Consider the following 11,775-nt stretch of genomic DNA (forward strand, 5'->3'; position numbering starts at 1 on the left):
TAAACATAAAGTGGTATGAATGTATTAACTTGAGTAAAACTGTATCTTCCTTTAATGAGTTTAGTTTATATAATATTACATATATAACCCACCATCCTAGGATTAAATGACTACAGGCCTGTAGCCCTGACGTCTGTGGTCATGAAATCCTTTGAGTGGCTGGTGTTGAAGCACCTGAAAGACATCACAGGCCCCCTGCTGGACCCCCTGCAGTTTGCTTACTGAGCAAACAGGTCGGCAGATGATGCCGTTAACTTAGGTCTACACTTCATCCTGCAACACCTCGACCACCCAGGGACGTACGCCAGGATCCTGTTTGTAGACTTCAGCTCGGCCTTCAACACCATCATACCAGACATCCTCCACCAGAAGCTAACCCAGCTCAACGTCCCAGCCTCCACCTGTCAGTGGATCAACAGCTTCCTGACAGACCGACAGCAGCAGGTGAGACTGGGGAGCATCTTCTCCCGATCCAGATCAATAAGTACTGGTGCCCCCCAGGGGTGTGTTCGATCACAGTCATGCACAGTCAAGTAAACTTAGCGGTAGTACAATCAGTGGTATTATAATCAGCAGAAGTAAAGTTAATCGTATTACAATCAGTGGTATTATAATTAGTAGAAGTAAAGTTAGTGGTAGTACAGTCAGTGGTTTTATAATCAGTGGAAGTAAAGTTAGTGGTAGTACAATCAGTGGTATTATAATCAGTGGAAGTAAAGTTAGTGGTAGTACAGACAGTGGTATTATAATAAGTAGAAGTAAAGTTAGTGGTAGTACAGTCAGTGGTATTATAATCAGTAGAAGTAAAGTTAGTGGTAGTACAGTCAGTGGTATTATAATCAGTAGAAGTAAAGTTAGTGGTAGTACAGTCAGTGGTATTATAATCAGTGGAAGTAAAGTTAGTGGTAGTACAGTCAGTGGTATTATAATCAGTAGAAGTAAAGTTAGTGGTAGTACAGTCAGTGGTATTATAATCAGTAGTATTATAATAAGTAGAAGTAAAGTTAGTGGTATTATAATCAGTAGAAGTAAAGTTAGTGGTAGTACAATCAGTGGTATTATAATCAGTGGAAGTAAAGTTAGTGGTAGTACAGTCAGTGGTATTATAATCAGTAGAAGTAAAGTTAGTTGTATTAAAATCAGTGGTATTATAATCAGTAGAAGTAAAGTTAGTGGTAGTACAGTCAGTGGTTTTATAATCAGTGGAAGTAAAGTTAATCGTATTACAATCAGTGGTATTATAATCAGTAGAAGTAAAGTTAGTGGTAGTACAATCAGTGGTATTATAATCAGTGGAAGTAAAGTTAGTGGTAGTACAGTCAGTGGTATTATAATCAGTAGAAGTAAAGTTAGTGGTAGTACAGTCAGTGGTATTATAATCAGTAGAAGTAAAGTTAGTGGTAGGACAGTCAGTGGTATTATAATCAGTAGAAGTAAAGTTAGTGGTAGTACAGTCAGTGGTATTATAATCAGTGGAAGTAAAGTTAGTGGTAGTACAATCAGTGGTATTATAATCAGTGGAAGTAAAGTTAGTGGTAGTACAGTCAGTGGTATTATAATCAGTAGAAGTAAAGTTAGTGGTAGTACAGTCAGTGGTATTATAATCAGTAGAAGTAAAGTTAGTGGTAGTACAGTCAGTGGTATTATAATCAGTGGAAGTAAAGTTAGTGGTAGTACAATCAGTGGTATTATAATCAGTGGAAGTAAAGTTAGTGGTAGTACAGTCAGTGGTATTATAATCAGTGGAAGTAAAGTTAGTGGTAGTACAATCAGTGGTATTATAATAAGTAGAAGTAAAGTTAGTGGTAGTACAATCAGTGGTATTATAATCAGTGGAAGTAAAGTTAGTGGTAGTACAATCAGTGGTATTATAATCAGTGGAAGTAAAGTTAGTGGTAGTACAATCAGTGGTATTATAATCAGTGGAAGTAAAGTTAGTGGTAGTACAGTCAGTGGTATTATAATCAGTGGAAGTAAAGTTAGTGGTAGTACAGTCAGTGGTATTATAATCAGTGGAAGTAAAGTTAGTGGTAGTACAGTCAGTGGTATTATAATCAGTGGAAGTAAAGTTAGTGGTAGTACAGTCAGTGGTATTATAATCAGTGGAAGTAAAGTTAGTGGTAGTACAGTCAGTGGTATTATAATCAGTGGAAGTAAAGTTAGTGGTAGTACAATCAGTGGTATTATAATCAGTGGAAGTAAAGTTAGTGGTAGTACAATCAGTGGTATTATAATAAGTAGAAGTAAAGTTAGTGGTAGTACAATCAGTGGTATTATAATCAGTGGAAGTAAAGTTAGTGGTAGTACAATCAGTGGTATTATAATCAGTGGAAGTAAAGTTAGTGGTAGTACAATCAGTGGTATTATAATAAGTAGAAGTAAAGTTAGTGGTAGTACAATCAGTGGTATTATAATCAGTGGAAGTAAAGTTAGTGGTAGTACAGTCAGTGGTTTTATAATCAGTGGAAGTAAAGTTAAATCATCAAGAACTTCAAGTCAACCTCTGAGGTTCATTTGCTTCACCAACAGATAAGGAACTCTTTCTCTGTCCAGAGAAGAGCAACAACTGGTGGAGGAACCAGTCCCAGATGTCTGAGTGCTTCCATGAACTTCTCATTGTCCTTGTTCCTTGCAGAGGAGAACCAGGTATGGACATGAGCTACCAATAATCAGAGCAGCGATCAAGACAGCTACAGCTATCAGTCCAAGATGTCGATGACTGGTTCCATCTTTCCTGCTTCCATCCTTGTTCCCTGCAGAACAGAACCAGGTGTTAGTCCGATCTATCAGGTAGGAGATGACTGAAGAACATCATCTGCTGCTCTCAGACCAGCTGCTTTCTGCAGAGTCTCATCAACAACATCTTTAGAAACACAAACATCTGATCTGAGATGTTTCACTCCCATATCAAGAACCAGGAAGCTGCTGGTTCTGATCCAGAGACAAACAGACTCACCTAGAGGAGCAGCTACATCCAGGTGGATGACGCTGAGGAGATCCATATTAGTTTGTCCTCTCAGAGCGACCCAACATTCATATGTTCCTCTGTCATCAGTCGTCAGGTTCCTCAGAACCAAGGACACGTCTCCAGCCTTCATCTCTCCATCTTGCAGATCCACCCGGTCCTTAAAAGATGGATTTTGGTTTTCTGAATCTGGCTGATCATCTCGGTACCGAAGAACATATTCTGACCCCAGATCAGTTCTGTCCCACTCTACAGCTATTACAGCTTGGTCCTCAGCAGCTCTGCATGGCAGAGTGATGTTCTGTCCCGGTTCTGCTGTGATGTTTGGCTCATCTAGGAGAAGAAACAGCAGAACCAGAGAGGTTAAACTGATCAATGTGCAAAAGTCAAAGTAAAGTAAGTACACCTTTTATAACTGAGAAAATATTTACACAAAGACTGGAAATGACAGCAGGAACGTCGTAATGTTCAGCCTCTCTGTCTCCCCTCATTTATTCAATAACAGAACATCTAAAATATGTTCCAGCAGAACAACCCTGGTTCTTCCCTTCCAGGTAAAGACGTTACTGCAGGCCCGGTCCGATGGGTAACAGAGCCAGGACTTTTCACCAGCGTGGCTTTACTAATCCTAACAGTGGAGATAACACGCCCACATCTGAGGTGGTTATCAGCTCCCACAATCAGTTTAAAACAGCTGAAGAAGAACTCTAGAAGGTGAACATATATATCAATAAGCATCTGCATAGAAGATGCAGTGAAAGAATGAAATGTTATTGCCATATTGTGTAAAATGGTGCCAAATTAAGATCTTTAATACTGTAAATGTAGAGTACTCTAATATTGAGCTTGATTTTATTTATTAGTCTACTTAAATTAAACTTATATTACTATAGTAAATATTGTAAACACGTACTGTCATAATGTTGGTTTTCCGACTCTGGAGTTGACACAATCACAAGGACAGAGCGAAAGTTTAAACTGATTATTTTGAAACCACAGTGAAAGGCTAAGAACTCTGACTGGATCTGGTGAGGGGGTCGGGACTGTCACCGAAATGGAGAGGAGAGAGGTTACTGAGCTGTCGATAGGGAATAGTGGACGTAAAGCTATGTAAAGTTCAGGCTGACTCACAGAAGGAGATGTCAAGGGGAATGTTGGGGGAATTTGGTCTTCTCCACGGTGGCTGTGGTTGGCACCAAGGGGAACGTGTGATGCTGGGTTTCCTGAGTGAGGTTTCACTGATCCTTGGGTAAGGCGCGTTGGAGGGTGGACAGGCAGGGGAACGAGGCTGAAGGGTTCCCTAATAGGCAATGTCTGAGAGACTGGGCTGAAGGCAGGAGTGGATAGGAGGCTCACGGCTTGGGTCGAGGGAGCTAAGGGTTTATAGCTTGAAGAAGCACAGCATGAAGAACAGGAACTCAGGAAATCCAGACACCGCCTCTTGGGAACAGCTTCTAGAAAGCAGGAGCAAAAGAAATGATCAGAATGTGCTTCTGACTTAACTCAGAGCTAGTCTGAAGAGATCAGTTTCCACGCTGGCAGAGACAACGAGCTGACGCCTCCAGCCTCTTTTAAAGCCCAGCTGATTGCGCTCAGATAGGAAACAGCTGAGAAGCAGCACCTGTCAGTCTCACTCTGCGGAGAAGGGGAAAAAACACAGCACACACACAAAAACTGCACACAACCACCGTGGATATGACATGTACATGTATTGATTATATTTATGTGATGGTTTTTGATCAATGATAAAACCCAGAATCATTGATCGGGTCTGTCTCTCACAGGCCAAGTTCCTTATTCTATGTCTGTTGCTGATGAGACCAGACTGGATGGCAGCTACCCAAGGTCCGTGGAGTTGGATTGTTGAACTTTGTCCATGGCTATAAAACATTTCCTGGGGATTACACAAATCCCTGAAGCTTCGAATGTCTTGTTGTATATAACTGTAAATATTATCAAATACAATTCACTTTTTTCTTGCACTATATCATTGTCATTATGAGTGTTTTAATAAAGTACCACCTCCCTCCAGAAGTACTAAAACTATTGGAAATTGTTTTTTTATTAATAATATATCTTTTTAATCCATGCTGTTATATGTAAACTACACTGAAAAAAAAGGAAACTGGCATCTGTTGAATCTATGTAAACGCCTTTTTTAACTTTAACAAGATTGTTTTATTTACTGAAAGAAAATTTTATTGCATTGTGTAGATACTACATAATATACATAGTCTGTGTTTTAACATGTTCAATTCATCTTGGGATAAAGTGAATCACTCATGTTAGTACAAAGTTTCTCGCGATATTACTCTCCTAAAACGAGAAAGTTGAAAACAAAATCCCGCTCAAAGGTATCTGACTCCTTCACATCCCCAACGAAACAAGTGCAAGGTGCAGCTCAGCTCGGTGACTATGGAGTCTATTTCAGTTTTAACTAAGCAGCGATGTTTAATGTCTTCTCGGACAGCAACCTGAAAGACCAGTTTTTAAGGGATATATTCTTGTCACCCTGTTTAATGTGCATATCCAGAGTTTCAGATGCCATTATTAAATGCGCCACTTTCTGTGCAAGCTAACTTTATGTTGCTAACTAGATGTTCCTAACAGACTAGGACATAAAGAGGCAAAATGAATGACTTTGTGTAAATATTGTGTGCCATACTTCGTGCTGTTGCAACAGGGTTTGTAAAGTTATTCATGTTAAGGCGTGGCTCCCTTGTAGTTTTTCACCATGCTAATGCTGTCTGCTAAATTAGCATCTGCTCTCAAATATTTGATATATAGTTGACTAGCGTTGTTGGACAACCAGGAGCACATCTAGTGTTTTTGGCCATTTTTTCCCGACAGTACAGAGATTACTTAATGGGGCCATTCATGGAATGCTGCAAAGTACATTTTCGTTTGCTCATGTATTTAATGTTGGCTGCAGTCGTATTAGTAAGAGGCGGGAAAAAGACGTCCATCACCAAAGTCTCTGGGTTGAGAGCAGGTACCCTGTAAGCGGAGGGATACGGGATCCTCGCTTTTCTCTCAAACCTAATCAAACCTAGTCAAATACACAATCTAACAACTTCAAAACGCTGCCGTGGACACTTTGTGACTTACACGGTGCAGTATTAAAAAAAAAAAACAAGACGAGTGTTAGGGTTTTTATATCTTTTGTATTGTTTATCACTCATCTAAGTGCTTTTCCTTTTTACATGTTACAGGAAGGGAGATGGGGACAAGAATGAGTTATGCTTTTATTCTTTTATTATTTTATTATTTTATTAGCAGCATCTGGGGGCTATTCACCAGGTCCCCACTTCCCACTTCCTCTGTTTGTTTATAATCAAGACAAATGAACCCTAACCTTTCTGCCCCCCCACCCCCACCCACACACACACACACACACACACTGAATGTTGTTTGAACTGTGTGTGACCAAGCATGTATAAATAAAGAGAGAGGAGTGTTAATACTTCGTAGATTGTATTGCACAGCAACCCTTGCCGCAAGTAAAACTGACTCTGTGTCGTTCCTTACCTCTGAGTTGACTAAATAATACCTAACAACGAGAATAAAACGAACTTTGTTTTAAGTAAAAGGACGAGAACAAAGTATCAATAGTTGAAGATGAAACTGGCTCAAAAACCCACGGTTGTGATGTCTGCTGTAAATGAATAACTTTGGTTTTATAGAAATGATTTTTACAACGTGGAAACACATTTAATCAGCAAAGGAGCTATCCTGACACATCACTGACTGTGAACAGAGCAGTTTGAGCTTCTCATCCTTTTTTCTAACTATTCCTCATTTATTTTTACAATTTCGAGTTGAAGTTCTTTTTCCTCACCATTTTCTTGTTATTAAATTCTAACTTGTCACTTTTTCTTCATTGATTCATTCTGACAAACTTCTACAAAGGTAGTTTTATAGTTTTCTAAGAGACCCCAAAACTCCGTCCTGTAGGTGAACAAGTGACATAAACAGTGGTTTGAAAAACATTTTAACTTGATTTTTACTGCTGTTGTTTCAGTCAGTGTGTCATTTGAATATATAATATGAGGGAGTTATAAGGAATTAAAACCCCAATCGTTTTTTTAAAACTTTGTATTTTATTTGTCACGGTTTAACACTAATTTAAGGGATTAATTAGTACTTTGGGATCTTTTTATGGCATCTTGAGATCTATTTCGATCTTCCTCCGATGATTTTCAATCTCTCAAACAACACATAAAACCAGTACAAGTTCTGCATAATTTACAAGCTCTGTGTCAAGCAATAAAAAGTATTTTTAATCTTCAGATCTTCATGGAGAACTTATGGAACCTGATAGTTTTTGCAAACTCGCATTATTTCCTGGTTCGGTGAAGGAGTCCTAAAAAGTCACACCCACAAAAACATTTGCTTGTCCCAGCTGCTGCCACACATGAATCTCGCCACCAGTTTGTCCGGTTTCCAGGTCCCAGTTCCGAGGCTGATGAAATGCAGCAGAAGATGTTGGTGGTCTTTGGGATCCTCCTGCACGGTAAGATCAGCTTCCTGTCTGTGATCGACTGGATCAGGTGCAGCCCTAAGATCTAACAGGATCCATTATCTGAAGCTAGAAGAATATGAACTACGGTTCTATGAATCCCGGATGACCACCAGAAGAAAGAAGGGGCTTCCCGGTGTCATGTGACTATATAGACTCACGTGAGCCACCGGTAGGTCACATGTGACCATGTTGTTATTCATTTCTCGACCTGCGCATGCGCAAGAATGATCATTCATCTGGGATGAAATAAAACTTGTACAGTTCCAGAGTCAGGAAATAGACCGCAAACCATTTTTGAAAGCTTTGCAAAAATCACACATCCTGGAGACAAACTGTTCAGACTTTTACAGAGGGCGTGAAAAAGTGTTTGCTTCCTTCCTGGTTTCCTAATTGTTGTATGTTTGTCACACTTAAATATTTCAGATCAAACTAATTTACAGATTAGAAAAAACAGACAATGAAACAATTGTATGTTTTGTATGAGAATAATCAAAACTGCAGTCAAGGGTTTGCAACAGCTGGCAGTGTTTTACTGTGGAGGACCAATCCTACCTTAATTTAAAATACATACAAAATAAATATATATTTCTTTTTTTAATCCACTATTATTATTTAAACCACTAATTTTCAAAAAAAATGTTTAACTCTATATATCTTTCCTTTGTTTATTTAAAATAAGTTAATTTCTTGCTGTTTTATTTTTTCTACCCTTTTATTTCTTTCATAAAACATGTTTCAGATTATTTTACTGTCCTTTTATTTCTTAAGCACTAATATATTTTCTCCTCTAATATATTCCTGTTGTTTTTGTACTCAATAGATTTCCCTGAGTTCATTTGTTTCCTTCTTTCTTTTTTACATCAGTGTCTCTGTATTGTCTTGTCCTCCTCAACAAGCTCTTGGAAATGTAAAAACGAACAGGGTGGGACTGAGACGGTCTTTGGACCAGCGTCACCACCTCAGCTTCCTGCCTAATATGGAGACTGTTTTCACTTTCTGAGCACAGAAAACATACAACAAGAACTTCAACGTTAAATTAGCATCTTTAAACATTTACAATGATACTTCCTGAATAATAATAACCTTTTTAAGGTAAACTGTCATTCGAAGATGTATTTATTCCTGTTATGTTGGTCTTATAATTACATGTGTTTTCTCTGTGTGCTGTTAGTGTCCCTTCATAGCCAAGCTGCAGTCCTGGAGGTGTATGAGGGGGCGGAGTCTGTCCTGCTGCCCTGCTTTTATGGAGGAATAATTCCTGAAGAAGATCCATCAGTTGTATGGACTCGTAATGATGGCAACCTCAACGTTTTCCTCCTGCGACAAGGAGGAGATGACCCCAGAGGACAAAACCAGATCTACAGAGGAAGGACATCAATGAGTCCTGATGCTCTGGAAACTGGTGACTACAGCCTCACTTTTAGAAACCCTCAACTGTCTGACAGTGGAAACTACATCTGCAGCATCAGTGATGGAATAAAGGAGTTAAAACTGACCGAGGTTCAGCTGAATGTCAAAGGTCAGCTAATATTTCACACATGTTAACATGTTGATGTCCAAATTATTTAAAGGCTGCTGCATTAGGTGGTGAACCAAGAAGCTGAGACCATCGGATGGCATAAATACCAGGGGTCTCATTTATAAACGTGGAAACGTGGCATATGCACAAAGCCTGGCTTGAAGCTGGCATATGTCACTTTCCACGCAAAGGTTGTGATCTACAAAAACTAAACTTGACAGGAGAATGTACAGTCACTGTCATGATGACTAACCAGGAGACTCTAGATTACAATTACTGAGGCAGAATTTAGGTTTAACAGGTTTATTGAGAAACTGGAGCATAAAGCGAAGCTGTCGTGGAGTCTGGATGTCGCAGGGGAGCTCACTGAGGGAGAGATGTATGTCTGCTGGGTAACAATCTGACGCCTTCTTATTAGCCTAGATGAGTATCAGATGTACGGTTGCACCTATCTGGTGCACCCTGCAGGAAGAGGGGAGAGAAAGGAAAACTGCACAAACACAACACAAACCTGTGCTCAGTTCTGTGGCATGACAGTCACTCATGCAAACTCTGCCCCACGCATACGCTTGTTTTGGAGACGGTGAAACTGGCGACACAGATGGAGAGGTGGGGAATTTATGCCACACTGCATCATTATTCCTCTCAAACGTTCAATTTCACTCCATATCAAACTCTACATAGATCAATGTCATCATAAGCATTTAAAACTGCTGTGTTATTTATGCTAGCGAGCCATAAAACGACGTCTCACATAAATACATAAAAGGCATATAAACCAACTTAAGTCAAAGTCTGCACAACATTTCATCAAAGTTTTCTCACCATCACATTCCTCTCCCCGAGGATCACCAGGGTGATGTGGACCACAGATTAACACAGAAAGTCTGACAAGGTGTAAGACAGTAATACTGATTGCTGTAAACATTTAAATATCGTGGTGACGATCGTGATGGATGCATTGGTGCTGCTGGAAGACCTTGCGATTTAGGAGGGAATCATCAAGATTTCCTGGCCCGTGATGATGACTGGCTAATATGCCGATGTAGACCCCCTAGACCCTTGCTCTTGGATCTATGTGCTGAACTGGATCAAGTATGGGAGAGACCGACCCTCCGGAACCAGGCCATCCCTTTTCAATTACAGATGTTAACCACTCTGGGGTTCCAGAAATATGTGTTTAACATAATCAACAATTAATTAACTCTCTGCCTGAAGCCACTTTTAGGAACAACAATATTCTGTGAAATTATCCATAGGTCTGGGATATCGCAGCCAGCGCTAAGAGCAATACTACCTGACATCCTGGATGGTATTGTCATAATATGACCAATCTATATATCAGATTTTCCAACACTGTGGCTACCAAACATGACACCTGAAAGTGTCAGTTATTAAGAAAATCTGTATCAACCAAAATGGGAATCGGCAGGTCAAGTTTTTTATAGAACGGTGATTGGTGATCAGCAGCAAAACTGCAATCGGTGAACCCCTAGTTGCCATTATTAACCATGAAATAACATTGATCAGCTGGCTCATTTATATACATGTTGACATTCATGAGGTGCTTTGCATTGACCTTTTATGACTGATTGTGGGCGTGTAGAGAGCAGAGCAAGAGGCAGAACCTCGTAGAAAACGTTGAGGTGCAGCTGTGGTTCAGAAAGGGAAAATGGTTTGCTGCCAGCAAGCCATTTATACAGATCAGAGGAAACTCGGTATGAGCACATTGCTAACAAACATTATGTTCTCTTAATGTCAAGAAATTATTTACTCCTGTTTATAGACTGAAAGTCAGTAAATCTAAGGAAATGAGCTGTGATGTTTCTTTTGCCTTTCTGTTTTACATGAACTGAACTGTGTTGAAGCGAAGATCCCAGACAAATTAAATTCTTTATCACAGCAGTTCCTCCAAGGCTAAAATAGAAACACTGTTTATAGAAATTAGTAACATATTCAGACATGAAGAACCTGCATCCAGGTTTAGCTTGTTTTCCACAGGGCTGCTGTCTGGGCTCACTGAGATGTCTGAATTTTCACAGTATTCTGCACAGCAGATGTCAAAACATTGGTGTTTTCAGAAGATTGTCAGAAACAGTTTCTTTAAAATTGTCAAATTTAACTGATTCAATGTTTTGGCCAAAGTCCATCTTAAATGTACAGCAGGTGGAGGTTATTTCTTTCCCCAGTCTTGGGAGCAAAAATCAGCCGTCTTTACTAGTTAATTTTATTAAACCTCCGTTTGGTAAACAGTTTTAGTCACAGTGGATTAAGGTCACAGCAGCAGGTTTAAAAGGCGACTCATACCTGTTGCTGCTTCTTTCTGGATCATTGTAATGGTTTGTCTTCTCAGATGTTCAAGTGGAGGTGGAGGTGAATAAAGAAGCAGAGTTTGTCGTCCTGCCCTGCAAAACATCTGCTAATTTGCCAAAGGACACCACAGTGGAGTGGACCCGATCAGAACCAGAATTTATGTTTGTTCATATGTATCCAAACACAAGCAAGCGGCACACAGAACAGGATGACCTTTATCGTGGCCGTACTAGAATGAATGAAGAGCTGCTGAGAACTGGAGACCTCAGCCTGACCCTGAGGTTCCCCTCAGACGGAGACATTGGACGGTACATCTGCACCGTCTACAGAGACAAGGACATCTTGAGACAGAGAGTGGTTCTGCAGCAAGTTTACCCAAAACCTCCGGATTCAGGTAAAATGTCAGATCTGCAGGGTCAGAATTCAAAGTTTTAGGTCCAGATGTTCAGTTGACTT

At 39.8% G+C, this 11,775-nt stretch overlaps 1 protein-coding gene across 1 annotated transcript; it reads left to right on the forward strand.

Annotated features, from left to right (window-relative positions):
* Positions 1–7,176: 7,176 nt before the first annotated feature.
* LOC124881003 (butyrophilin subfamily 3 member A2-like) lies at positions 7,177–11,754 on the forward strand. Its single transcript, XM_047386481.1, has 3 exons — positions 7,177–7,478; positions 8,659–9,006; positions 11,360–11,754. The coding sequence occupies exons 1-3, from the start codon at positions 7,436–7,438 to the stop codon at positions 11,752–11,754; spliced, it is 786 nt and encodes a 261-aa protein (XP_047242437.1). The 5' UTR covers positions 7,177–7,435.
* The last annotated feature ends 21 nt before the right edge of the window (positions 11,755–11,775 follow it).

The sequence above is a fragment of the Girardinichthys multiradiatus genome, chromosome 14, assembly GCF_021462225.1.
Source record: "Girardinichthys multiradiatus isolate DD_20200921_A chromosome 14, DD_fGirMul_XY1, whole genome shotgun sequence".
Taxonomy (NCBI): Eukaryota; Metazoa; Chordata; class Actinopteri; order Cyprinodontiformes; family Goodeidae; genus Girardinichthys; species Girardinichthys multiradiatus.

Excerpts from the sequence above, each read along its gene's own strand:
- LOC124881003 (XM_047386481.1), top strand. The coding sequence starts at position 7,436 with ATGCAGCAGAAGATGTTGGTGGTCTTTGGGATCCTCCTGCACG. Across the intron at positions 7,479-8,658 it reads CTTTGGGATCCTCCTGCACG|TGTCCCTTCATAGCCAAGCT; the intron begins GTAAGATCAGCT and ends GTGTGCTGTTAG. Across the intron at positions 9,007-11,359 it reads GGTTCAGCTGAATGTCAAAG|ATGTTCAAGTGGAGGTGGAG; the intron begins GTCAGCTAATAT and ends TTGTCTTCTCAG.